The 26,715-nt window shown below is 50.7% G+C and overlaps 1 protein-coding gene across 3 annotated transcripts in view; it reads left to right on the top strand.

Moving 5' to 3' along the window:
• LOC143749451 (phosphofurin acidic cluster sorting protein 1) overlaps window positions 1–26,715 on the top strand; it is a 70,317-nt gene that overhangs the window by 8,164 nt on the left and 35,438 nt on the right. Inside the window, exon 1 of one of the 3 annotated variants that reach the window (XM_077241947.1) lies at window positions 26,406–26,571. The exons of the other annotated variants lie outside the window; for them this stretch is intronic. Coding sequence (XP_077098062.1) covers window positions 26,558–26,571 — 14 coding nt within the window. The 5' untranslated portion in view covers window positions 26,406–26,557. Of the gene's footprint in view, window positions 1–26,405; window positions 26,572–26,715 lie in introns of those variants that run through there. 3 annotated transcript variants of the gene reach the window in all.

Genomic DNA, 26,715 nt, shown 5'->3' with positions numbered 1-26,715 from the left:
TGTGTTTCTCCGGGTCAGGAGTGTGTGTTTCTCCCGTCAGGAGTGTGTGTTTCTCCGGTCAGGAGTGTGTGTTTCTCCCGTCAGGAGTGTGTGTTTCTCCGGGTCAGGAGTGTGTGTTTCTCCCGTCAGGAGTGTGTGTTTCTCCGGTCAGGAGTGTGTGTTTCTCCCGTCAGGAGTGTGTGTTTCTCCCGTAAGGAGTGTGTGTTTCTCCCATCAGGAGTGTGTGTTTCTCCCATCAGGAGTGTGTGTTTCTCCCGTCAGGAGTGTGTGTTTCTCCCGTCAGGAGTGTGTGTGTGTGTTTCTCCCGTCAGGAGTGTGTGTTTCTCCCGTCAGGAGTGTGTGTTTCTCCCGTCAGGAGTGTGTGTTTCTCCCGTCAGGAGTGTGTGTTTCTCCCATCAGGAGTGTGTGTTTCTCCCGTCAGGAGTGTGTGTTTCTCCGGGTCAGGAGTGTGTGTTTCTCCCGTCAGGAGTGTGTGTTTCTCCGGGTCAGGAGTGTGTGTTTCTCCGGTCAGGAGTGTGTGTTTCTCCCATCAGGAGTGTGTGTTTCTCCCGTCAGGAGTGTGTGTTTCTCCCATCAGGAGTGTGTGTTTCTTCGGGTCAGGAGTGTGTGTTTCTCCGGGTCAGGAGTGTGTGTTTCTCCGGGTCAGGAGTGTGTGTTTCTCCCATCACCAGTGTATGTTTCTCCCGTCAGGAGTGTGTGTTTCTCCGGTCAGGAGTGTGTGTTTCTCCCGTCAGGAGTGTGTGTTTCTCCCGTCAGGAGTGTGTGTTTCTCCCGTCAGGAGTGTGTGTTTCTCCCGTCAGGAGTGTGTGTTTCTCCCGTCAGGAGTGTGTGTTTCTCCCATCAGGAGTGTGTGTTTCTCCCGTCAGGAGTGTGTGTTTCTCCCGTCAGGAGTGTGTGTTTCTCCCGTCAGGAGTGTGTGTTTCTCCGGTAAGGAGTGTGTGTTTCTCCGGTCAGGAGTGTGTTTCTCTCCCGTCAGGAGTGTGTGTTTCTCCCGTCAGGAGTGTGTGTTTCTCCCGTCAGGAGTGTGTGTTTCTCCCGTCAGGAGTGTGTGTTTCTCCCGTCAGGAGTGTGTGTTTCTCCGGGTCAGGAGTGTGTGTTTCTCCGGGTCAGGAGTGTGTGTTTCTCCCGTCAGGAGTGTGTGTTTCTCCCGTCAGGAGTGTGTGTTTCTCCGGGTCAGGAGTGTGTGTTTCTCCGGTCAGGAGTGTGTGTTTCTCCGGGTCAGGAGTGTGTGTTTCTCCCGTCAGGAGTGTGTGTTTCTCCGGGTCAGGAGTGTGTGTTTCTCCGGGTCAGGAGTGTGTGTTTCTCCGGGTCAGGAGTGTGTAATTCTCCGGTCAGGAGTGTGTGTTTCTCCGGTCAGGAGTGTGTGTTTCTCCCATCAGGAGTGTGCGTTTCTCCCGTCAGGAGTGTGTGTTTCTCCGGGTCAGGAGTGTGTGTTTCTCCGGTCAGGAGTGTGTGTTTCTCCCATCAGGAGTGTGTGTTTCTCCCGTCAGGAGTGTGTGTTTCTCCCGTCAGGAGTGTGTGTGTGTGTTTCTCCCGTCAGGAGTGTGTGTTTCTCCCGTCAGGAGTGTGTGTTTCTCCCGTCAGGAGTGTGTGTTTCTCCCGTCAGGAGTGTGTGTTTCTCCCGTCAGGAGTGTGTGTTTCTCCCGTCAGGAGTGTGTGTTTCTCCCGTCAGGAGTGTGTGTTTCTCCCGTCAGGAGTGTGTGTGTGTGTTTCTCCCGTCAGGAGTGTGTGTTTCTCCCGTCAGGAGTGTGTGTTTCTCCCGTCAGGAGTGTGTGTTTCTCCCGTCAGGAGTGTGTGTTTCTCCCGTCAGGAGTGTGTGTTTCTCCCATCAGGAGTGTGTGTTTCTCCCGTCAGGAGTGTGTGTTTCTCCGGGTCAGGAGTGTGTGTTTCTCCGGGTCAGGAGTGTGTGTTTCTCCCGTCAGGAGTGTGTGTTTCTCCGGGTCAGGAGTGTGTGTTTCTCCCGTCAGGAGTGTGTGTTTCTCCGGGTCAGGAGTGTGTGTTTCTCCGGGTCAGGAGTGTGTGTTTCTCCGGTCAGGAGTGTGTGTTTCTCCCATTAGGAGTGTGTGTTTCTCCCGTCAGGAGTGTGTGTTTCTCCCATCAGGAGTGTGTGTTTCTTCGGGTCAGGAGTGTGTGTTTCTCCGGGTCAGGAGTGTGTGTTTCTCCGGGTCAGGAGTGTGTGTTTCTCCCATCACCAGTGTGTGTTTCTCCCGTCAGGAGTGTGTGTTTCTCCGGTCAGGAGTGTGTGTTTCTCCCGTCAGGAGTGTGTGTTTCTCCCGTCAGGAGTGTGTGTTTCTCCCGTCAGGAGTGTGTGTTTCTCCCGTCAGGAGTGTGTGTTTCTCCCGTCAGGAGTGTGTGTTTCTCCCGTCAGGAGTCTGTGTTTCTCCCGTCAGGAGTGTGTGTTTCTCCCGTCAGGAGTGTGTGTTTCTCCGGTAAGGAGTGTGTGTTTCTCCGGTCAGGAGTGTGTTTCTCTCCCGTCAGGAGTGTGTGTTTCTCCCGTCAGGAGTGTGTGTTTCTCCCGTCAGGAGTGTGTGTTTCTCCCGTCAGGAGTGTGTGTTTCTCCCGTCAGGAGTGTGTGTTTCTCCCGTCAGGAGTGTGTGTTTCTCCGGTAAGGAGTGTGTGTTTCTCCGGTCAGGAGTGTGTGTCTCTCCCGTCAGGAGTGTGTGTCTCTCCCGTCAGGAGTGTGTGTTTCTCCCGTCAGGAGTGTGTGTCTCTCCCGTCAGGAGTGTGTGTCTCTCCCGTCAGGAGTGTGTGTTTCTCCCGTCAGGAGTGTGTGTTTCTCCCGTCAGGAGTGTGTTTTTCTCCGGTCAGGAGTGTGTGTTTCTCCCGTCAGGAGTGTGTGTTTCTCCCGTAAGGAGTGTGTGTTTCTCCCGTAAGGAGTGTGTGTTTCTCCGGTCAGGAGTGTGTTTCTCCGGTCAGGAGTGTGTGTTTCTCCGGGTCAGGAGTGTGTGTTTCTCCCGTCAGGAGTGTGTGTTTCTCCGGTCAGGAGTGTGTGTTTCTCCCGTCAGGAGTGTGTGTTTCTCCCGTAAGGAGTGTGTGTTTCTCCCGTAAGGAGTGTGTGTTTCTCCGGTCAGGAGTGTGTTTCTCCGGTCAGGAGTGTGTGTTTCTCCGGTCAGGAGTGTGTCTCCGGTCAGGAGTGTGTGTTTCTCTGGTCAGGAGTGTGTGTTTCTCCCGTAAGGAGTGTGTGTTTCTCCGGTCAGGAGTGTGTGTTTCTCCGGTCAGGACTGTGTGTTTCTCCGGTCAGGAGTGTGTCTCCGGTCAGGAGTGTGTGTTTCTCTGGTCAGGAGTGTGTGTTTCTCCCGTCAGGAGTGTGTGTTTCTCCCGTCAGGAGTGTGTGTTTCTCCCGTCAGGAGTGTGTGTTTCTCCCGTCAGGAGTGTGTGTTTCTCCGGTCAGGAGTGTGTTTCTCCCGTCAGGAGTGTGTGTTTCTCCCCTCAGGAGTGTGTGTTTCTCCCGTCAGGAGTGTGTGTTTCTCCGGTCAGGAGTGTGTGTTTCTCCGGTCAGGAGTGTGTGTTTCTCCGGGTCAGGAGTGTGTGTTTCTCCCATCACCAGTGTGTGTTTCTCCCGTCAGGAGTGTGTGTTTCTCCGGTCAGGAGTGTGTGTTTCTCCCGTCAGGAGTGTGTGTTTCTCCCGTCAGGAGTGTGTGTTTCTCCCGTCAGGAGTGTGTGTTTCTCCCGTCAGGAGTGTGTGTTTCTCCCGTCAGGAGTGTGTGTTTCTCCCGTCAGGAGTGTGTGTTTCTCCGGTAAGGAGTGTGTGTTTCTCCGGTCAGGAGTGTGTTTCTCTCCCGTCAGGAGTGTGTGTTTCTCCCGTCAGGAGTGTGTGTTTCTCCCGTCAGGAGTGTGTGTTTCTCCCGTCAGGAGTGTGTGTTTCTCCCGTCAGGAGTGTGTGTTTCTCCGGTCAGGAGTGTGTGTCTCTCCCGTCAGGAGTGTGTGTTTCTCCCGTCAGGAGTGTGTGTTTCTCCCGTCAGGAGTGTGTGTCTCTCCCGTCAGGAGTGTGTGTTTCTCCCGTCAGGAGTGTGTGTTTCTCCCGTCAGGAGTGTGTGTTTCTCCCGTCAGGAGTGTGTGTTTCTCCGGTCAGGAGTGTGTGTCTCCGGTCAGGAGTGTGTGTTTCTCCCGTAAGGAGTGTGTGTTTCTCCGGTCAGGAGTGTGTTTCTCCGGTCAGGACTGTGTGTTTCTCCCGTCAGGAGTGTGTGTTTCTCCCGTCAGGAGTGTGTGTTTCTCCCGTCAGGAGTGTGTGTTTCTCCGGTCAGGAGTGTGTGTTTCTCCCGTCAGGAGTGTGTGTTTCTCCCGTAAGGAGTGTGTGTTTCTCTGGTCAGGAGTGTGTGTTTCTCCCGTAAGGAGTGTGTGTTTCTCCGGTCAGGAGTGTGTGTTTCTCCGGTCAGGACTGTGTGTTTCTCCGGTCAGGAGTGTGTTTCCGGTCAGGAGTGTGTGTTTCTCTGGTCAGGAGTGTGTGTTTCTCCCGTCAGGAGTGTGTGTTTCTCCCGTCAGGAGTGTGTGTTTCTCCCGTCAGGAGTGTGTGTTTCTCCGGTCAGGAGTGTGTTTCTCCCGTCAGGAGTGTGTGTTTCTCCCCTCAGGAGTGTGTGTTTCTCCCGTCAGGAGTGTGTGTTTCTCCCGTCAGGAGTGTGTGTTTCTCCGGTCAGGAGTGTGTGTTTCTCCGGTCAGGAGTGTGTGTTTCTCCCGTCAGGAGTGTGTGTTTCTCCCGTCAGGAGTGTGTGTCTCTCCCGTCAGGAGTGTGTGTTTCTCCCGTCAGGAGTGTGTGTTTCTCCCGTCAGGAGTGTGTGTTTCTCCCGTCAGGAGTGTGTGTCTCTCCCGTCAGGAGTGTGTGTTTCTCCCGTCAGGAGTGTGTGTTTCTCCCGTCAGGAGTGTGTGTTTCTCCCGTCAGGAGTGTGTGTTTCTCCGGTCAGGAGTGTGTGTTTCTCCGGTCAGGAGTGTGTGTTTCTCCGGTCAGGAGTGTGTCTCCCGTCAGGAGTGTGTGTTTCTCCCGTCAGGAGTGTGTGTTTCTCCCGTCAGGAGTGTGTGTTTCTCCCGTCAGGAGTGTGTGTTTCTCCGGTCAGGAGTGTGTGTTTCTCCCGTCAGGAGTGTGTGTTTCTCCCGTAAGGAGTGTGTGTTTCTCCCGTAAGGAGTGTGTGTTTCTCCGGTCAGGAGTGTGTTTCTCCGGTCAGGAGTGTGTCTCCGGTCAGGAGTGTGTGTTTCTCCCGTAAGGAGTGTGTGTTTCTCCCGTAAGGAGTGTGTGTTTCTCCGGTCAGGACTGTGTGTTTCTCCGGTCAGGAGTGTGTCTCCGGTCAGGAGTGTGTGTTTCTCCGGGTCAGGAGTGTGTGTTTCTCCCGTCAGGAGTGTGTGTTTCTCCGGTCAGGAGTGTGTGTTTCTCCCGTCAGGAGTGTGTGTTTCTCCCGTAAGGAGTGTGTGTTTCTCCCATCAGGAGTGTGTGTTTCTCCCATCAGGAGTGTGTGTTTCTCCCGTCAGGAGTGTGTGTTTCTCTGGTCAGGAGTGTGTGTTTCTCCCGTAAGGAGTGTGTGTTTCTCCCGTCAGGAGTGTGTGTTTCTCCGGTAAGGAGTGTGTGTTTCTCCGGTCAGGAGTGTGTTTCTCTCCCGTCAGGAGTGTGTGTTTCTCCCGTCAGGAGTGTGTGTTTCTCCCGTCAGGAGTGTGTGTTTCTCCCGTCAGGAGTGTGTGTTTCTCCCGTCAGGAGTGTGTGTTTCTCCCGTCAGGAGTGTGTGTTTCTCCGGTCAGGAGTGTGTGTCTCTCCCGTCAGGAGTTTGTGTTTCTCCCGTCAGGAGTGTGTGTTTCTCCCGTCAGGAGTGTGTGTCTCTCCCGTCAGGAGTGTGTGTTTCTCCCGTCAGGAGTGTGTGTTTCTCCCGTCAGGAGTGTGTGTTTCTCCCGTCAGGAGTGTGTGTTTCTCCGGTCAGGAGTGTGTGTTTCTCCCGTCAGGAGTGTGTGTTTCTCCCGTAAGGAGTGTGTGTTTCTCCGGTCAGGAGTGTGTTTCTCCGGTCAGGACTGTGTGTTTCTCCGGTCAGGAGTGTGTCTCCGGTCAGGAGTGTGTGTTTCTCCCGTAAGGAGTGTGTGTTTCTCCGGTCAGGAGTGTGTTTCTCCGGTCAGGACTGTGTGTTTCTCCCGTCAGGAGTGTGTGTTTCTCCCGTCAGGAGTGTGTGTTTCTCCCGTCAGGAGTGTGTGTTTCTCCGGTCAGGAGTGTGTGTTTCTCCCGTCAGGAGTGTGTGTTTCTCCCGTAAGGAGTGTGTGTTTCTCTGGTCAGGAGTGTGTGTTTCTCCCGTAAGGAGTGTGTGTTTCTCCGGTCAGGAGTGTGTGTTTCTCCGGTCAGGACTGTGTGTTTCTCCGGTCAGGAGTGTGTTTCCGGTCAGGAGTGTGTGTTTCTCTGGTCAGGAGTGTGTGTTTCTCCCGTCAGGAGTGTGTGTTTCTCCCGTCAGGAGTGTGTGTTTCTCCCGTCAGGAGTGTGTGTTTCTCCGGTCAGGAGTGTGTTTCTCCCGTCAGGAGTGTGTGTTTCTCCCATCACCAGTGTGTGTTTCTCCCGTCAGGAGTGTGTGTTTCTCCGGTCAGGAGTGTGTGTTTCTCCCGTCAGGAGTGTGTGTTTCTCCCGTCAGGAGTGTGTGTTTCTCCCGTCAGGAGTGTGTGTTTCTCCCGTCAGGAGTGTGTGTTTCTCCGGTCAGGAGTGTGTTTCTCCCGTCAGGAGTGTGTGTTTCTCCCCTCAGGAGTGTGTGTTTCTCCCGTCAGGAGTGTGTGTTTCTCCGGTCAGGAGTGTGTGTTTCTCCGGTCAGGAGTGTGTGTTTCTCCGGGTCAGGAGTGTGTGTTTCTCCCATCACCAGTGTGTGTTTCTCCCGTCAGGAGTGTGTGTTTCTCCGGTCAGGAGTGTGTGTTTCTCCCGTCAGGAGTGTGTGTTTCTCCCGTCAGGAGTGTGTGTTTCTCCCGTCAGGAGTGTGTGTTTCTCCGGTCAGGAGTGTGTGTTTCTCCGGGTCAGGAGTGCGTGTTTCTCCGGTCAGGAGTGTGTGTTTCTCCCGTCAGGAGTGTGTGTTTCTCCGGGTCAGGAGTGTGTGTTTCTCCCGTCAGGAGTGTGTGTTTCTCCGGGTCAGGAGTGTGTGTTTCTCCGGGTCAGGAGTGCGTGTTTCTCCGGTCAGGAGTGTGTGTTTCTCCCGTCAGGAGTGTGTGTTTCTCCGGGTCAGGAGTGCGTGTTTCTCCGGTCAGGAGTGTGTGTTTCTCCCGTCAGGAGTGTGTGTTTCTCCGGGTCAGGAGTGTGTGTTTCTCCCGTCAGGAGTGTGTGTTTCTCCCGTAAGGAGTGTGTGTTCCTCCCGTCAGGAGTGTGTGTTTCTCCCGTCAGGAGTGTGTGTTTCTCCCGTCAGGAGTGTGTGTTTCTCCCGTAAGGAGTGTGTGTTCCTCCCGTCAGGAGTGTGTGTTTCTCCCGTCAGGAGTGTGTGTTTCTCCCGTCAGGAGTGTGTGTTTCTCCCGTCAGGAGTGTGTGTTTCTCCCGTCAGGAGTGTGTGTTTCTCCCGTCAGGAGTGTGTGTTTCTCCCGTCAGGAGTGTGTGTTTCTCCCGTCAGGAGTGTGTGTTTCTCCCGTAAGGAGTGTGTGTTCCTCCCGTCAGGAGTGTGTGTTTCTCCCGTCAGGAGTGTGTGTTTCTCCCGTCAGGAGTGTGTGTTTCTCCCGTCAGGAGTGTGTGTTTCTCCCGTCAGGAGTGTGTGTTTCTCCGGGTCAGGAGTGTGTGTTTCTCCGGGTCAGGAGTGTGTGTTTCTCCGGGTCAGGAGTGTGTGTTTCTCCGGTCAGGAGTGTGTGTTTCTCCCGTAAGGAGTGTGTGTTTCTCCCGTCAGGAGTGTGTGTTTCTCCCGTCAGGAGTGTGTGTTTCTCCCGTCAGGAGTGTGTGTTTCTCCGGTCAGGAGTGTGTGTTTCTCCCGTCAGGAGTGTGTGTTTCTCCCGTCAGGAGTGTGTGTTTCTCCCGTCAGGAGTGTGTGTTTCTCTGGTCAGGAGTGTGTGTTTCTGCCGTCAGGAGTGTGTGTTTCTCCCGTCAGGAGTGTGTGTTTCTCCGGGTCAGGAGTGTGTGTTTCTCCGGGTCAGGAGTGTGTGTTTCTCCGGTCAGGAGTGTGTGTTTCTCCCGTCAGGAGTGTGTGTTTCTCCGGGTCAGGAGTGTGTGTTTCTCCCGTAAGGAGTGTGTGTTTCTCCCGTCAGGAGTGTGTGTTTCTCCCGTCAGGAGTGTGTGTTTCTCCCGTAAGGAGTGTGTGTTCCTCCCGTCAGGAGTGTGTGTTTCTCCCGTCAGGAGTGTGTGTTTCTCCGGTCAGGAGTGTGTGTTTCTCCGGTCAGGAGTGTGTGTTTCTCCCGTCAGGAGTGTGTGTTTCTCCCGTCAGGAGTGTGTGTTTCTCCCGTCAGGAGTGTGTGTTTCTCCCGTCAGGAGTGTGTGTTTCTCCGGTCAGGAGTGTGTGTTTCTCCGGTCAGGAGTCTGTGTTTCTCCCGTCAGGAGTGTGTGTTTCTCCCGTCAGGAGTGTGTGTTTCTCCCGTCAGGAGTGTGTGTTTCTCCGGGTCAGGAGTGTGTGTTTCTCCCGTCAGGAGTGTGTGTTTCTCCGGGTCAGGAGTGTGTGTTTCTCCGGGTCAGGAGTGTGTGTTTCTCCCGTCAGGAGTGTGTGTTTCTCCCGTCAGGAGTGTGTGTTTCTCCCGTCAGGAGTGTGTGTTTCTCCCGTCAGGAGTGTGTGTTTCTCCCGTCAGGAGTGTGTGTTTCTCCGGGTCAGGAGTGTGTGTTTCTCCGGGTCAGGAGTGTGTGTTTCTCCGGGTCAGGAGTGTGTGTTTCTCCCGTCAGGAGTGTGTGTTTCTCCGGGTCAGGAGTGTGTGTTTCTCCCGTCAGGAGTGTGTGTTTCTCCCGTCAGGAGTGTGTGTTTCTCCGGGTCAGGAGTGTGTGTTTCTCCGGGTCAGGAGTGTGTTTTTCTCCGGGTCAGGAGTGTGTGTTTCTCCGGGTCAGGAGTGTGTGTTTCTCCCGTCAGGAGTGTGTGTTTCTCCCGTCAGGAGTGTGTGTTTCTCCCGTCAGGAGTGTGTGTTTCTCCCCTCAGGAGTGTGTGTTTCTCCCATCAGGAGTGTGTGTTTCTCCCATCAGGAGTGTGTGTTTCTCCCATCAGGAGTGTGTGTTTCTCCCATCAGGAGTGTGTGTTTCTCCCATCAGGAGTGTGTGTTTCTCCCATCAGGAGTGTGTGTTTCTCCCATCAGGAGTGTGTGTTTCTCCCATCAGGAGTGTGTGTTTCTCCCATCAGGAGTGTGTGTTTCTCCCGTCAGGAGTGTGTGTTTCTCCGGGTCAGGAGTGTGTGTTTCTCCGGGTCAGGAGTGTGTGTTTCTCCCGTCAGGAGTGTGTGTTTCTCCCGTCAGGAGTGTGTGTTTCTCCCGTCAGGAGTGTGTGTTTCTCCCATCAGGAGTGTGTGTGTCTCCGGGTCAGGAGTGTGTGTTTCTCCCGTCAGGAGTGTGTGTTTCTCCGGTCAGGAGTGTGTGTTTCTCCCGTCAGGAGTGTGTGTTTCTCCCGTCAGGAGTGTGTGTTTCTCCCGTCAGGAGTGTGTGTTTCTCCGGGTCAGGAGTGTGTGTTTCTCCGGGTCAGGAGTGTGTGTTTCTCCCGTCAGGAGTGTGTGTTTCTCCCGTCAGGAGTGTGTGTTTCTCCCGTCAGGAGTGTGTGTTTCTCCCCTCAGGAGTGTGTGTTTCTCCCATCAGGAGTGTGTGTTTCTCCCATCAGGAGTGTGTGTTTCTCCCATCAGGAGTGTGTGTTTCTCCCATCAGGAGTGTGTGTTTCTCCCATCAGGAGTGTGTGTTTCTCCCATCAGGAGTGTGTGTTTCTCCCGTCCGGAGTGTGTGTTTCTCCCGTCAGGAGTGTGTGTTTCTCCGGGTCAGGAGTGTGTGTTTCTCCGGGTCAGGAGTGTGTGTTTCTCCCGTCAGGAGTGTGTGTTTCTCCCGTCAGGAGTGTGTGTTTCTCCGGGTCAGGAGTGTGTGTTTCTCCGGTCAGGAGTGTGTGTTTCTCCGGGTCAGGAGTGTGTGTTTCTCCCGTCAGGAGTGTGTGTTTCTCCGGGTCAGGAGTGTGTGTTTCTCCGGGTCAGGAGTGTGTGTTTCTCCGGGTCAGGAGTGTGTGTTTCTCCGGTCAGGAGTGTGTGTTTCTCCGGTCAGGAGTGTGTGTTTCTCCCGTCAGGAGTGTGTGTTTCTCCGGGTCAGGAGTGTGTGTTTCTCCGGGTCAGGAGTGTGTGTTTCTCCGGTCAGGAGTGTGTGTTTCTCCCATCAGGAGTGTGTGTTTCTCCCGTCAGGAGTGTGTGTTTCTCCCGTCAGGAGTGTGTGTTTCTCCCGTCAGGAGTGTGTGTTTCTCCCGTCAGGAGTGTGTGTGTGTGTTTCTCCCGTCAGGAGTGTGTGTTTCTCCCGTCAGGAGTGTGTGTTTCTCCCGTCAGGAGTGTGTGTTTCTCCCGTCAGGAGTGTGTGTTTCTCCCATCAGGAGTGTGTGTTTCTCCCGTCAGGAGTGTGTGTTTCTCCGGGTCAGGAGTGTGTGTTTCTCCCGTCAGGAGTGTGTGTTTCTCCGGGTCAGGAGTGTGTGTTTCTCCGGGTCAGAAGTGTGTGTTTCTCCGGTCAGGAGTGTGTGTTTCTCCCATCAGGAGTGTGTGTTTCTCCCGTCAGGAGTGTGTGTTTCTCCCATCAGGAGTGTGTGTTTCTTCGGGTCAGGAGTGTGTGTTTCTCCGGGTCAGGAGTGTGTGTTTCTCCGGGTCAGGAGTGTGTGTTTCTCCCATCACCAGTGTGTGTTTCTCCCGTCAGGAGTGTGTGTTTCTCCGGTCAGGAGTGTGTGTTTCTCCCGTCAGGAGTGTGTGTTTCTCCCGTCAGGAGTGTGTGTTTCTCCCGTCAGGAGTGTGTGTTTCTCCCGTCAGGAGTGTGTGTTTCTCCCTTCAGGAGTGTGTGTTTCTCCCGTCAGGAGTGTGTGTTTCTCCCGTCAGGAGTGTGTGTTTCTCCCGTCAGGAGTGTGTGTTTCTCCGGTAAGGAGTGTGTGTTTCTCCGGTCAGGAGTGTGTTTCTCTCCCGTCAGGAGTGTGTGTTTCTCCCTTCAGGAGTGTGTGTTTCTCCCGTCAGGAGTGTGTGTTTCTCCCGTCAGGAGTGTGTGTTTCTCCCGTCAGGAGTGTGTGTTTCTCCCGTCAGGAGTGTGTGTTTCTCCGGGTCAGGAGTGTGTGTTTCTCCGGGTCAGGAGTGTGTGTTTCTCCCGTCAGGAGTGTGTGTTTCTCCCGTCAGGAGTGTGTGTTTCTCCGGGTCAGGAGTGTGTGTTTCTCCGGTCAGGAGTGTGTGTTTCTCCGGGTCAGGAGTGTGTGTTTCTCCCGTCAGGAGTGTGTGTTTCTCCGGGTCAGGAGTGTGTGTTTCTCCGGGTCAGGAGTGTGTGTTTCTCCGGGTCAGGAGTGTGTAATTCTCCGGTCAGGAGTGTGTGTTTCTCAGGTCAGGAGTGTGTGTTTCTCCCATCAGGAGTGTGCGTTTCTCCCGTCAGGAGTGTGTGTTTCTCCGGGTCAGGAGTGTGTGTTTCTCCGGTCAGGAGTGTGTGTTTCTCCCATCAGGAGTGTGTGTTTCTCCCGTCAGGAGTGTGTGTTTCTCCCGTCAGGAGTGTGTGTGTGTGTTTCTCCCGTCAGGAGTGTGTGTTTCTCCCGTCAGGAGTGTGTGTTTCTCCCGTCAGGAGTGTGTGTTTCTCCCGTCAGGAGTGTGTGTTTCTCCCGTCAGGAGTGTGTGTTTCTCCCGTCAGGAGTGTGTGTTTCTCCCGTCAGGAGTGTGTGTTTCTCCCGTCAGGAGTGTGTGTGTGTGTTTCTCCCGTCAGGAGTGTGTGTTTCTCCCGTCAGGAGTGTGTGTTTCTCCCGTCAGGAGTGTGTGTTTCTCCCGTCAGGAGTGTGTGTTTCTCCCGTCAGGAGTGTGTGTTTCTCCCATCAGGAGTGTGTGTTTCTCCCGTCAGGAGTGTGTGTTTCTCCGGGTCAGGAGTGTGTGTTTCTCCCGTCAGGAGTGTGTGTTTCTCCGGGTCAGGAGTGTGTGTTTCTCCGGGTCAGGAGTGTGTGTTTCTCCCGTCAGGAGTGTGTGTTTCTCCCGTCAGGAGTGTGTGTTTCTCCCGTCAGGAGTGTGTGTTTCTCCCGTCAGGAGTGTGTGTTTCTCCCGTCAGGAGTGTGTGTTTCTCCCGTCAGGAGTGTGTGTTTCTCCCGTCAGGAGTGTGTGTTTCTCCGGGTCAGGAGTGTGTGTTTCTCCCGTCAGGAGTGTGTGTTTCTCCGGGTCAGGAGTGTGTGTTTCTCCGGGTCAGGAGTGTGTGTTTCTCCGGTCAGGAGTGTGTGTTTCTCCCATTAGGAGTGTGTGTTTCTCCCGTCAGGAGTGTGTGTTTCTCCCATCAGGAGTGTGTGTTTCTTCGGGTCAGGAGTGTGTGTTTCTCCGGGTCAGGAGTGTGTGTTTCTCCGGGTCAGGAGTGTGTGTTTCTCCCATCACCAGTGTGTGTTTCTCCCGTCAGGAGTGTGTGTTTCTCCGGTCAGGAGTGTGTGTTTCTCCCGTCAGGAGTGTGTGTTTCTCCCGTCAGGAGTGTGTGTTTCTCCCGTCAGGAGTGTGTGTTTCTCCCGTCAGGAGTGTGTGTTTCTCCCGTCAGGAGTGTGTGTTTCTCCCGTCAGGAGTCTGTGTTTCTCCCGTCAGGAGTGTGTGTTTCTCCCGTCAGGAGTGTGTGTTTCTCCGGTAAGGAGTGTGTGTTTCTCCGGTCAGGAGTGTGTTTCTCTCCCGTCAGGAGTGTGTTTCTCTCCCGTCAGGAGTGTGTGTTTCTCCCGTCAGGAGTGTGTGTTTCTCCCGTCAGGAGTGTGTGTTTCTCCCGTCAGGAGTGTGTGTTTCTCCCGTCAGGAGTGTGTGTTTCTCCGGTAAGGAGTGTGTGTTTCTCCGGTCAGGAGTGTGTGTCTCTCCCGTCAGGAGTGTGTGTTTCTCCCGTCAGGAGTGTGTGTTTCTCCCGTCAGGAGTGTGTGTCTCTCCCGTCAGGAGTGTGTGTTTCTCCCGTCAGGAGTGTGTGTTTCTCCCGTCAGGAGTGTGTGTTTCTCCCGTCAGGAGTGTGTTTTTCTCCGGTCAGGAGTGTGTGTTTCTCCCGTCAGGAGTGTGTGTTTCTCCCGTAAGGAGTGTGTGTTTCTCCCGTAAGGAGTGTGTGTTTCTCCGGTCAGGAGTGTGTTTCTCCGGTCAGGAGTGTGTGTTTCTCCGGGTCAGGAGTGTGTGTTTCTCCCGTCAGGAGTGTGTGTTTCTCCGGTCAGGAGTGTGTGTTTCTCCCGTCAGGAGTGTGTGTTTCTCCCGTAAGGAGTGTGTGTTTCTCCCGTAAGGAGTGTGTGTTTCTCCGGTCAGGAGTGTGTTTCTCCGGTCAGGAGTGTGTGTTTCTCCGGTCAGGAGTGTGTCTCCGGTCAGGAGTGTGTGTTTCTCTGGTCAGGAGTGTGTGTTTCTCCCGTAAGGAGTGTGTGTTTCTCCGGTCAGGAGTGTGTGTTTCTCCGGTCAGGACTGTGTGTTTCTCCGGTCAGGAGTGTGTCTCCGGTCAGGAGTGTGTGTTTCTCTGGTCAGGAGTGTGTGTTTCTCCCGTCAGGAGTGTGTGTTTCTCCCGTCAGGAGTGTGTGTTTCTCCCGTCAGGAGTGTGTGTTTCTCCCGTCAGGAGTGTGTGTTTCTCCGGTCAGGAGTGTGTTTCTCCCGTCAGGAGTGTGTGTTTCTCCCCTCAGGAGTGTGTGTTTCTCCCGTCAGGAGTGTGTGTTTCTCCGGTCAGGAGTGTGTGTTTCTCCGGTCAGGAGTGTGTGTTTCTCCGGGTCAGGAGTGTGTGTTTCTCCCATCACCAGTGTGTGTTTCTCCCGTCAGGAGTGTGTGTTTCTCCGGTCAGGAGTGTGTGTTTCTCCCGTCAGGAGTGTGTGTTTCTCCCGTCAGGAGTGTGTGTTTCTCCCGTCAGGAGTGTGTGTTTCTCCCGTCAGGAGTGTGTGTTTCTCCCGTCAGGAGTGTGTGTTTCTCCGGTAAGGAGTGTGTGTTTCTCCGGTCAGGAGTGTGTTTCTCTCCCGTCAGGAGTGTGTGTTTCTCCCGTCAGGAGTGTGTGTTTCTCCCGTCAGGAGTGTGTGTTTCTCCCGTCAGGAGTGTGTGTTTCTCCCGTCAGGAGTGTGTGTTTCTCCCGTCAGGAGTGTGTGTTTCTCCGGTCAGGAGTGTGTGTCTCTCCCGTCAGGAGTGTGTGTTTCTCCCGTCAGGAGTGTGTGTTTCTCCCGTCAGGAGTGTGTGTCTCTCCCGTCAGGAGTGTGTGTTTCTCCCGTCAGGAGTGTGTGTTTCTCCCGTCAGGAGTGTGTGTTTCTCCGGTCAGGAGTGTGTTTCTCCGGTCAGGACTGTGTGTTTCTCCGGTCAGGAGTGTGTCTCCGGTCAGGAGTGTGTGTTTCTCCCGTAAGGAGTGTGTGTTTCTCCGGTCAGGAGTGTGTTTCTCCGGTCAGGACTGTGTGTTTCTCCCGTCAGGAGTGTGTGTTTCTCCCGTCAGGAGTGTGTGTTTCTCCGGTCAGGACTGTGTGTTTCTCCGGTCAGGAGTGTGTCTCCGGTCAGGAGTGTGTGTTTCTCTGGTCAGGAGTGTGTGTTTCTCCCGTCAGGAGTGTGTGTTTCTCCCGTCAGGAGTGTGTGTTTCTCCCGTCAGGAGTGTGTGTTTCTCCCGTCAGGAGTGTGTGTTTCTCCGGTCAGGAGTGTGTTTCTCCCGTCAGGAGTGTGTGTTTCTCCCCTCAGGAGTGTGTGTTTCTCCCGTCAGGAGTGTGTGTTTCTCCGGTCAGGAGTGTGTGTTTCTCCGGTCAGGAGTGTGTGTTTCTCCGGGTCAGGAGTGTGTGTTTCTCCCATCACCAGTGTGTGTTTCTCCCGTCAGGAGTGTGTGTTTCTCCGGTCAGGAGTGTGTGTTTCTCCCGTCAGGAGTGTGTGTTTCTCCCGTCAGGAGTGTGTGTTTCTCCCGTCAGGAGTGTGTGTTTCTCCCGTCAGGAGTGTGTGTTTCTCCCGTCAGGAGTGTGTGTTTCTCCGGTAAGGAGTGTGTGTTTCTCCGGTCAGGAGTGTGTTTCTCTCCCGTCAGGAGTGTGTGTTTCTCCCGTCAGGAGTGTGTGTTTCTCCGGGTCAGGAGTGTGTGTTTCTCCCGTCAGGAGTGTGTGTTTCTCCCGTCAGGAGTGTGTGTTTCTCCCGTCAGGAGTGTGTGTTTCTCCGGTCAGGAGTGTGTGTCTCTCCCGTCAGGAGTGTGTGTTTCTCCCGTCAGGAGTGTGTGTTTCTCCCGTCAGGAGTGTGTGTCTCTCCCGTCAGGAGTGTGTGTTTCTCCCGTCAGGAGTGTGTGTTTCTCCCGTCAGGAGTGTGTGTTTCTCCCGTCAGGAGTGTGTGTTTCTCCGGTCAGGAGTGTGTGTTTCTCCCGTCAGGAGTGTGTGTTTCTCCCGTAAGGAGTGTGTGTTTCTCCGGTCAGGAGTGTGTTTCTCCGGTCAGGACTGTGTGTTTCTCCGGTCAGGAGTGTGTCTCCGGTCAGGAGTGTGTGTTTCTCCCGTAAGGAGTGTGTGTTTCTCCGGTCAGGAGTGTGTTTCTCCGGTCAGGACTGTGTGTTTCTCCCGTCAGGAGTGTGTGTTTCTCCCGTCAGGAGTGTGTGTTTCTCCCGTCAGGAGTGTGTGTTTCTCCGGTCAGGAGTGTGTGTTTCTCCCGTCAGGAGTGTGTGTTTCTCCCGTAAGGAGTGTGTGTTTCTCTGGTCAGGAGTGTGTGTTTCTCCCGTAAGGAGTGTGTGTTTCTCCGGTCAGGAGTGTGTGTTTCTCCGGTCAGGACTGTGTGTTTCTCCGGTCAGGAGTGTGTTTCCGGTCAGGAGTGTGTGTTTCTCTGGTCAGGAGTGTGTGTTTCTCCCGTCAGGAGTGTGTGTTTCTCCCGTCAGGAGTGTGTGTTTCTCCCGTCAGGAGTGTGTGTTTCTCCCGTCAGGAGTGTGTGTTTCTCCGGTCAGGAGTGTGTTTCTCCCGTCAGGAGTGTGTGTTTCTCCCCTCAGGAGTGTGTGTTTCTCCCGTCAGGAGTGTGTGTTTCTCCCGTCAGGAGTGTGTGTTTCTCCGGTCAGGAGTGTGTGTTTCTCCGGTCAGGAGTGTGTGTTTCTCCCGTCAGGAGTGTGTGTTTCTCCCATCAGGAGTGTGTGTCTCTCCCGTCAGGAGTGTGTGTTTCTCCCGTCAGGAGTGTGTGTTTCTCCCGTCAGGAGTGTGTGTTTCTCCCGTCAGGAGTGTGTGTCTCTCCCGTCAGGAGTGTGTGTTTCTCCCGTCAGGAGTGTGTGTTTCTCCCGTCAGGAGTGTGTGTTTCTCCCGTCAGGAGTGTGTGTTTCTCCGGTCAGGAGTGTGTGTTTCTCCGGTCAGGAGTGTGTGTTTCTCCGGTCAGGAGTGTGTCTCCCGTCAGGAGTGTGTGTTTCTCCCGTCAGGAGTGTGTGTTTCTCCCGTCAGGAGTGTGTGTTTCTCCCGTCAGGAGTGTGTGTTTCTCCGGTCAGGAGTGTGTGTTTCTCCCGTCAGGAGTGTGTGTTTCTCCCGTAAGGAGTGTGTGTTTCTCCCGTAAGGAGTGTGTGTTTCTCCGGTCAGGAGTGTGTTTCTCCGGTCAGGAGTGTGTCTCCGGTCAGGAGTGTGTGTTTCTCCCGTAAGGAGTGTGTGTTTCTCCCGTAAGGAGTGTGTGTTTCTCCGGTCAGGACTGTGTGTTTCTCCGGTCAGGAGTGTGTGTTTCTCCCGTCCGGAGTGTGTGTTTCTCCCGTCAGGAGTGTGTGTTTCTCCGGGTCAGGAGTGTGTGTTTCTCTGGTCAGGAGTGTGTGTTTCTCCCGTCAGGAGTGTGTGTTTCTCCCGTCAGGAGTGTGTGTTTCTCCCGTCAGGAGTGTGTGTTTCTCCGGTCAGGAGTGTGTTTCTCCCGTCAGGAGTGTGTGTTTCTCCCCTCAGGAGTGTGTGTTTCTCCCGTCAGGAGTGTGTGTTTCTCCGGTCAGGAGTGTGTGTTTCTCCGGTCAGGAGTGTGTGTTTCTCCGGTCAGGAGTGTGTGTTTCTCCCGTCAGGAGTGTGTGTTTCTCCGGTCAGGAGTGTGTGTTTCTCCGGTCTGGAGTTTGTGTTTCTCCGGTCAGGAGTGTGTGTTTCTCCCGTCAGGAGTGTATGTTTCCCCCGTAAGGATTGTGTGTTTCTCCGGTCAGGAGTGTGTGTTTCTCCCGTCAGGAGGAGTGGTGTGTGTTTCTCCCGTCAGGAGTGTGTGTTTCTCCCGTCAGGAGTGTGTGTTTCTCCCGTCAGGAGTGTGTTTCTCCCGTCAGGAGTGTGTGTTTCTCCCGTCAGGAGTGTGTATGTCTCCGGTCAGGAGTGCGTGTTTCTCCGGTCAGGATTGTGTGTTTCTCCGGTCAGGAGTGTGTGTTTCTCCGGTCAGGAGTGTGTGTTTCTCCGGTCAGGAGTGTGTGTTTCTCCGGTCAGGAGTGTGTGTTTCTCCGGTCAGGAGTGTGTGTTTCTCCCGTAAGGAGTGTGTGTTTCTCCGGTCAGGAGTGTGTGTCTCCGGTCAGGAGTGTGTGTTTCTCCCGTCAGGAGTGTGTGTTTCTCCCGTAAGGAGTGTGTGTTTCTCCCGTAAGGAGTCTGTGTTTCTCCGGTCAGGACTGTGTGTTTCTCTGGTCAGGAGTGTGTGTTTCTCTGGTCAGGAGTGTGTGTTTCTCCCGTAAGGAGTGTGTGCTTCTCCCGTAAGGAGTGTGTGTTTCTCCGGTCAGGAGTGTGTGTGTCTCCCGTCAGGAGTGTGTGTTTCTCTGGTCAGGAGTGTGTGTTTCTCCCGTAAGGAGTGTGTGTTTCTCCCGTCAGGAGTGTGTGTGTCTCCCGTCAGGAGTGTGTGTTTCTCTGGTCAGGAGTGTGTGTTTCTCCCGTAAGGAGTGTGTGCTTCTCCCGTAAGGAGTGTGTGTTTCTCCGGTCAGGAGTGTGTCTCCCGTACAATGCTGTAACTCGCTGTTTCACTGCTATAGTGCGATAGCCTGGCAAACCGGACCCACATCAAGATGTTAGGTCTGGGAACTCACCATTGGCAGCGCTCAATCCGAGGGCGGGATAAAAGGTTGTCTTGCACATTCCCTCTGCACACAATAAGCTAGCGCTACAACCAACCAGTGCAACGGCGGTTGTGTCTGAGTGAGTCCCATGCATCTCCCACCAGCGGAGCTAGTTGATATATTAAACTTTTGCCGGTCAGCAAAACTCCGAACACATCTTCCTTTGTTAAGAATGACTTGAGTGCCATTCTTTGTTCTTTTCTCAAAAAAAAGCTGAACTCCGAGTCCTCCAGAGTCGCGGCTGAAGCCGATTCGTAAGCCCGCTGTTCGCCAGCTGCACCAGCATCTTCTGTGTTTTCAAGTTGCAGGGAATTCACGCGGAACCGTCACAACTCTGCCGTCATTATGTTAAGCCCACCCACCAACTCTATACACAATGTGATTGGCCTGACTAGAGTTTGGTTTTTCCAGCTCGAAAGCCAACGGAGAGTTGTTAGACTACTGGCTGCAAAGTACATTTCGCTGCCGCTATAGGGTGTGTCTAGATTTCTCGGCTAGCTAATAATGCGATGCATCGTTGAAGAAATCAACAAGCTCGTCTCGACTGTTACCTGAAACCGTACTGTCGCAAACTGGTAGTTCAACACGCTGGAAACATTTTCCTCTGCGATATCCGTGTGTTTTTTCTAAGCATGTAATGAGGAACTAATGATGGTTTGATTCACATAGACAGAGATGCGTGTCTATAATTCATTGTGTTTAAGCTCTTTTTCATGCTTTATTATATTCGAAAGCATAATTTTGCTTTAAAAACACAAAACATTATATAAATGACATCCGATCAGATGTGAGGCATGCTCTTTATTTATGCTTTTTATCTAAAGCGACTTGCATTCAGTCAGTCAGGGCTCGCAAAATTTCAAAATCGCTGGCAGGCACTCTTCAGGTTTTGGTAGCCCGAAATGAATTTTACTTGCCCAAATAAAAAGACAATTTTTAATGTTGAAAATTGGTTAGGACTCAAAATCAATCAAAAACTTTTTCAAAACACAAATATCCACAAGTGCGCAGCTCCGTTGTTTTAAAGTTTGAAAACGCTAAAAGTGTTCATTTTCTGATGGAATAATTCACATACTGAAGTGTAGCAATAAATAATAATAATAATAATACCAGACTTTTTTGAGGCAAGTAAATGGTGCTCTAATTATTCAATGCTGTTTATAGCAGAATATATGATGGTCAAGTCACCTTTATTTATGTAGTGCTTTTTACCATACAGATTTGTTTGATTCAAAGCAGCTTCACGGTGATCGTGTGTTAACACATGGATTCAAACATTCTGACACGCAAAGTAAAGCATTCACAATAGCCCCGAGACGTCCGGCTAACTACTTTGCAAGCCCTGAGTTTGTGCATTCTCTGGGAATCAAACCCGTGTCCGTGGTGTTGCGAGCTTGAGGAATAGCAGTGTGTATCAGACAGACTCTTCCCCACATATATATTGCCAAAATTTTTGCGACATCTGGCTTTACATGCACATGAACTTTAATGACATCCCATTCCTGATCCTTGGGGTTTAATATGGATTATGGTAATTTTTGACCATTCTTCCAGAAGTGCATTAGTGAGGTCCGGCACTGATGTTGGACGAGAAGCTCTCAGTCTCCACTGCTATTCATCCCTAAGCTGTTCTATCGGGTTGAGCTCAGGACTCTGTGCAGCCAGTCCAGTTCCTCCACACCTAACTCCTCATCCATGTGTTTATGGACCTGCTTTGTGCACTGGAGCGCAGTCATGTTGGAACAGGAACATCCACAAACTCTTCACACAAATTTGGGAGCATGAAATTGTCCAAAATGTCTTGGTATGCTGAAGCATTAAGAGTTCCTTTCACTGGAACTAAGAGGCCAAGCCTGAAAAACATCCCCACACCATAATCCCCCCTCCATCAAACAACCCCACACCATAATCACCCCTCCATCAAACAACCCCACACCATAATCCCCCCTCCACCAAACAACCCCACACCATAATCCCCCTCCACCAAACAACCCCACACCATAATCCCTCCTCCATCAAACATCCCCACACCATAATCCCCCCTCCACCAAACAACCCCACACCATAACCCCCCCTCCACCAAACAACCCCACACCATAATCCCCCCTCCACCAAACATCCCCACACCATAATCCCCCCTCCACCAAACAACCCCACACCATAACCCCCCCTCCACCAAACAACCCCACACCATAATCCCCCTCCACCAAACAACCCCACACCATAATCCCTCCTCCATCAAACAACCCCACACCATAATCCCCCTCCATCAAACCACCCCACACATAACCCCCCCTCCACCAAACAACCCCACACCATAATCCCCCCTCCACCAAACAACCCCACACCATAATCCCCCTCCACCAAACAACCCCACACCATAATCCCCCCTCCACCAAACAACCCCACACCATAATCCCCCTCCATCAAACAACCTCACACCATAATCCCCCCTCCACCAAACAACCCCACACCATAATCCCCCTCCACCAAACAACCCCAGACCATAATCCCCCCTCCATCAAACCACCCCACACCATAATCCCCCCTCCATCAAACAACCCCACACCATAATCCCCCCTCCATCAAACCACCCCACACCATAACCCCCCTCCACCAAACAACCCCACACCATAATCCCCCCTCCACCAAACAACCCCACACCATAATCCCCATCCACCAAACAACCCCACACCATAATCCCCCCTCAACCAAACAACCCCACACCATAATCCCCCCTCCACCAAACAACCCCACACCATAATCCCCCATCCACCAAACAACCCCACACCATAATCCCCCCTCAACCAAACAACCCCACACCATAATCCCCCTCCACCATACAACCCCACACCATAATCCCCCTCAACCAAACAACCCCACACCATAAACCCCCTCCACCAAACAACCCCGCATCATAATCCCCCTCCACCAAACAACCCCACACCATAATCCCCCCTCCACCAAACAACCCCACACCATAATCCCCCCTCCACTCCACCAAACAACCCCACACCATAATCCCCCCTCCACCAAACAACCCCACACCATAATCTCCCCTCCACCAAGCGACCCCACACCATAATCCCCCCTCCACCAAACGACCCCACACCATAATCCCCCTCCACCAAACAACCCCACACCATAATCCCCCTCCACCAAACAACCCCACACCATAATCCCCCCTCCACCAAACAACCCCACACCATAACTCCCCCTCCACCAAACAACCCCACACCATAATCCCCCCTCCACCAAACAACCCCACACCATAATCCCCCTCCACCAAACAACCCCACACCATAATCCCCCTCCACCAAACAACCCCACACCATAATCCCCCTCCACCAAACAACCCCACACCATAATCCCCCCTCCACCAAACAACCCCACACCATAATCCCCCTCCACCAAACAACCCCACACCATAACTCCCCCTCCACCAAACTTTACACTTGGCACAATGCAGTCAGGCAAGGCCCGTTCTCCTGGCAACCACCAAACCCAGACTCGTCCATCAGATTGCCAGACAGAGAAGCGTGATTGTAAATTGAAATGTGTGTAGTAGCGTCTGGATGCCTACTTTTGGCAATATAGTGTATGTGTTGTGTGCGGTATGTGAGCGTCTAATCTGATGCACTAAATCCTGGTGTGCTGTAAACAAACCTGCCGTAAGCTGCTTCTAAGTGGAAGACGCAGTAAAGCCGGTGTAAACTCATCGTGTCAGCGACTCTAACTCTGACTGACCGCTGATGGAGGAACCAGTGTGTGTGTGTGTGTGTGTGAGAGTCTGTCATGCTGTAATGATCCAGCAGTTTCCCGTCCATTCAGGAATCACAGTCGTGTTTATTTTGGCTTGTTTTTATCTGAAGCGTGTTCCTGCTCGAGAATGTTTATGGGATCGTGGCGTCGGAAGAGTTTGGATGCGTCTCTTTTCTCTCTCTCTGTTTTTCTCTCTCAGGAAAAGTTTTTCATTAGTTTTTTAACTGTTTTATGCTAAAGCCATTATCAAATTAGAGGAGAGGTGTCAGACCCTGGGGGAAGTTTATATGCCTATATTTTTAATTTATGGGCCTAGATACAGCAGGAAACAAAGAGAAGTTCATGTTATATAAAGACATTTATTTGGGAAAGCTAAAATGGCAATTTAGTTGTCACAAAAAGGAAATTTGAATAATGTTATATCAACTGATGTGTTTGCAGTGTTAGAGGGGTTAATAAAATCAATATAGAGTTTAAGCTATTACAAGTTGATTAATGACTGATGTTTTCAGATGTAAATGGGATATGAACTAATGTAATTGCGATGTTGACTAATGTAATATATGAACTAATGTAATTGCGATGTTGATGGCTGTCTTAAAATTTATGCATTAGTGAAGTTTGATTGTAACGAAAGGAAAGAAAAAGGGAAAAAGAGGGAAAACCTTTACATTTTTCTAAGATGCTATTTTAACGTCTTGAGACTGTTTTAAAATCTTTTGCGCTGCTTCTACCTGCTAAAAATGTTATATCTTTAATTTTTTTGTAAATAAAGTGATCTTAAAGTCAAAGTCTCTCTCTCTCTCTCTCTCTCTCTCTCTCTCTCTGTCTCTCTCTCTCTCTCTTCTCTCTCTCTCTCTCTCTCTCTCTCTCTCTCTCTCTCTCTGTCTCTCTCTCTCTCTCTCTCTGTCTCTCTCTCTCTCTCTCTGTTGTTCCAGCAGGCCATTTATTTCAAGGACAAAACATCTGCGCTCAGAGCAAATCTTGCGAGCGAAAGCTTCTTCAGGCGTGCAGCGACGTCTCATTCATTCATTGTCACATTAAAGTCTACATAAAACAGAAGTTTCTCCTCTATTGTGTCGTATATCGAGTGAAACGCTTCTGGAACAAGAAAACATGTGGGCGGGGCTTGACTGTGTCTGTGGGGAATTGATTGGATGATTGTGGTTTGCTATTGGCTGATGTCATGTGAGTGACAGGTTATAGCCCCGCCCTCGTCATCAGAGAAGAGAAGAGATGCTGCAAGAGGAACTTATTCTGATTCAAGATTGTAACCCACAATAATGATGATGTGCACCTATAAATCATTTAGAATAAACACTGCAATATTACATAAAAAAACAAGAATTGTTCATTTTGATTTGATGGTGACTTTAAGAGTTCACACTCACAGATCTTGTGATTTATCAGTCTTTCACTGATTTAAAGCCACAAACGGCGTCCGTGTCCTTAAGAGAACATCTATAGATCTTTGGGTTGTTTTATTGACACTGAAGTGAAACAAGAGCAGTTTCTTCTCGCTGAGCTTAGACTTTCTCTTCCTTTATTGATTGTTTTGTGTCCAGCTTTTTCTTCTTCTGTCTTTTTTCTGTTAACAGAAATCTCCTGACTAAGAGTTTTTAGCACAGAAACACTGTTTACTTTCTCTTCTTTCACACTCGTTACATGTTTTACTCTTCTCATGAGTTGAGCAGTAACAGTGTTGAGGAACCGACGAGGATCTCTCTCGATCACACGCGCTGATGTTCATCTGTGTGATGACTTCAGAAACTGCATTACTTGTTTTTGTTTGACTTTAGTTTTCTGAAAGTTACAGGATATTTTCATGCTACAACCAACAGTCAAATTTAAAGGTGACATATTATGCCCCTTTTCACCAGATGTAATATAAATCTCTGGTGTCTCCAGAATGTGTGTGTGAAATTTCAGCTCAAAATACCAGATCATTTTTTATAGCTTGTCAAATTTGCCCTCTTTTTGGATGTGAGCAAAAACGCGCCGTTTTTGTGTGTGTCGCTTTAAATGCAAATGAGCTGCAGCTCCGCCTCCGTTCAGAAGAGGGCGGAGTCTTTACACGAGCTTCAGAAACTCCAGCAATAACAAAACAGGCCAATCTCACTCATCAGGGTTGCCAGATGTACGATAATTATCGTATTTGTACGATAATTTTGACCACTGTACGATGTACGATCAATAATGAAAAAAATCCCATAATGTACGATAATTTCAGAGTTTTCAGTCGTTCGTCCAAACACACGTCCTACAGCCTCTCTCTCTGACCCAGAATACTTACTGTTTTACGGTCAATGACAAGAGTACTAATCAGCTGTCTCACGAACGTAACCAGCACATTTATCCCCACATAGCAAAGCCATAACACAGCGAGGGAGAAGAATTAAGTTACATGAAACAATCCAACTACATATTTACACCACTGACAAGGGAAAATTCACTACTCACGGCGTTTATGGATAGCTTCTAGCTTTCAGCGGCTTCTCTTTCAAGGTAGTGACGAAACGCGCTCTGTAACGCTGTGTGTTCGCTGTCGGCTACGGTAGAAACATGACGTCACAATATGGCGACCTTCATAGAAGGGGATTCCCGAGCCTATGTAGATATAAACGTCTCACTCTAAGGTAATAAAAACATTACGGTTTATTAAGTAAGTTCTTTATACACCACTGAACACGTAGTTATAGATGTCATATTGCATTTCTATTAATAGATACTCAATTTTTTTACACATTGCACCTTTAATAGAAGTCAGTGCATCATTACATAACGCAGAACTCCATGTAAACGATCTACATTAGATGCACTGTGAATAAGAGTTATTTCATGAGCTGTTCCTCAGGGTGTGTGTGTGTTTCTGATAGTTCAGTGTGGCGTCTGCAGACACGAGTGTGTTTCTGCTCTTCTCAGATGCAGGGATGCTCAGGACCGGCTCGGGTCCGCTCATGTGTCTCGGGTTATTCACGGTCTCTGAAACACAAAGTCCGATGCTTTCACACGCTCTGCTGGACTCTTTCTCTTCTCAATATCCGGAGCATTTCCAGTTTTCGCTCGGGGCATGTTGTCACAGAGTTGTCAGAGTTCTTATTTTATATGTTTTTTAATGACAAACAACAAAACACAAAGTAAATCATAAAATGGCTAGTATGTCAAAGATGACATCCAGAAATTTTAAGGCATTGTTTTCACCATGGTCATATTCTCCATTAATGATCGTATGAAAGCGCATCACGAGTTTTGATCTGATTTTATGCTTATAGTCTGTGATGTGGATCTGTGTGTCTGGGATTGTAGGATGCAGCATATAAATCCTGTGTGTGTGTGTGTGAGTGAGAGAGTGAGTGTGTGATTAAAATACATTTAATTTACTATATATTTTTTATTTTATTTCATTATAATATAATTTTTTATTTTAATTTACCTTTTATTTGATGTTGTATATTTGCACGTGTTTGTCCATCGCAGGTGTGTGTGCTGTAGTGGCACATTAACAGGACGTCACAGCTTCTCATGCGTCCTATTTCCTCTTTTCTCGTGTTTTCCTGTGATTTCTCCCATCATGCTCTCGGTCAGCCGTGAGTGAGTTCTTAAATATTCACGAGAAGCTTTTAAACAAGCAGCGGCTTTAGCAGCTCTCAATAATGCAGGAGAAGAGAGCAGATGATAATGGACTGAAATAAGAACAACGTGTGATGCTGAGAGAGAGAGAGAGAGAGAGAGAGAGAGAGAGAGAGAGAGAGAGAGAGAGAGAGAGAGAGAGAGAGAGAGAGAGAGAGAGACTGACAGACAGAAAGAGAGAGAGTGTGTGTGTGTGTGTGTGTGAGAGAGAGAGAGAGAGAGAGAGAGAGAGAGGGAGAGAGAGAGAGAGAGAGAGAGAGAGAGAGAGAGAGAGAGAGAGAGAGAGAGAGAGAGAGAGAGAGAGACTGACAGACAGAAAGAGAGAGAGTGTGTGTGTGTGTGTGTGTGAGAGAGAGAGAGAGAGAGAGAAAGAAAAAGAGAGAGAGAGAAAGAGAGAGACAGAAAGAGAGACAGAGAGAGAGAAACAGACAGACAGAAAGAGAGAGAGACAGACAGAAGAGAGAGAGAGAGAGAGAGAGAGAGAGAGAGAGAGAGAGAGAGAGAGAGAGAGAGAGAGAGAGAACAGAACAGAACAGCATTTCTCGACATGTCTGTTGTTGTTGCTCAGAGATGATGTTGTCTGGGTTGTTTGGTGTTGTTTGGTGTTGTCTGGGTTGTTTGGTGTTGTCTGGGTTGTCTGGGTTGTCTGATGTTGTCTGGGTTGTCTGGGTTGGGTAAAGGGCTGAGAAATGCTGGGCAGAGCTCGGGTGAGAGTAGTAGTAGACTGAGTAGTTCTGACATCATATTTTTTACCGAAGTCAAAACGGCTCGTGAAAAGGCAGAGCTACTTTATGCAGGCTCTGTGCATTTGTCTGTGGATTAACTGTTTTGAAACGTATATAGTGGTTATAGTATTAGAGGGTAGTTACATAGCCCATAGACCTCTGTTATTATCATGAAAAAAGCCAGGAAATTTCATTTTCGACGGCGCGCTCGCGCTTTGTATTAAGCCCCGCCCCCTTTTATCCGATTGGCTCATCTCCATTCTGACAGTTAGACCGTTGATCAGCTGAGATGATGAGAAAATCCGTTATTTTGGCATTGTAGAAGTTTGAGGCACATTAATGTAGTTATTATTAGACAGTTATTTCACGACTTTTATTATACATAACGGATACAAACAGCTAGTCCAGACCTCAACTGTTGGTGCGGACATCGAGTTTATGGACACAGAATGGCTTTTCTGAGGTAAATGTGGCATTATTGTTCTCCGGCTGTTTTATTGACGGTCGAAACACTGATTTATGGATTATATGAGACATGATTGACTTCAGGAAGTTGTTCTGGATCTTCTGATGTTCATTGATGTTTATTTGCTGCTGTAACTAGTAG

The sequence above is a fragment of the Siphateles boraxobius genome, unplaced genomic scaffold (assembly GCF_051911475.1).
Source record: "Siphateles boraxobius isolate OS27281-9 unplaced genomic scaffold, OSU_SipBor_1 249, whole genome shotgun sequence".
Lineage (NCBI taxonomy): Eukaryota > Metazoa > Chordata > Actinopteri > Cypriniformes > Leuciscidae > Siphateles > Siphateles boraxobius.
This window is presented reverse-complemented; position numbering and strand designations above follow the sequence as displayed.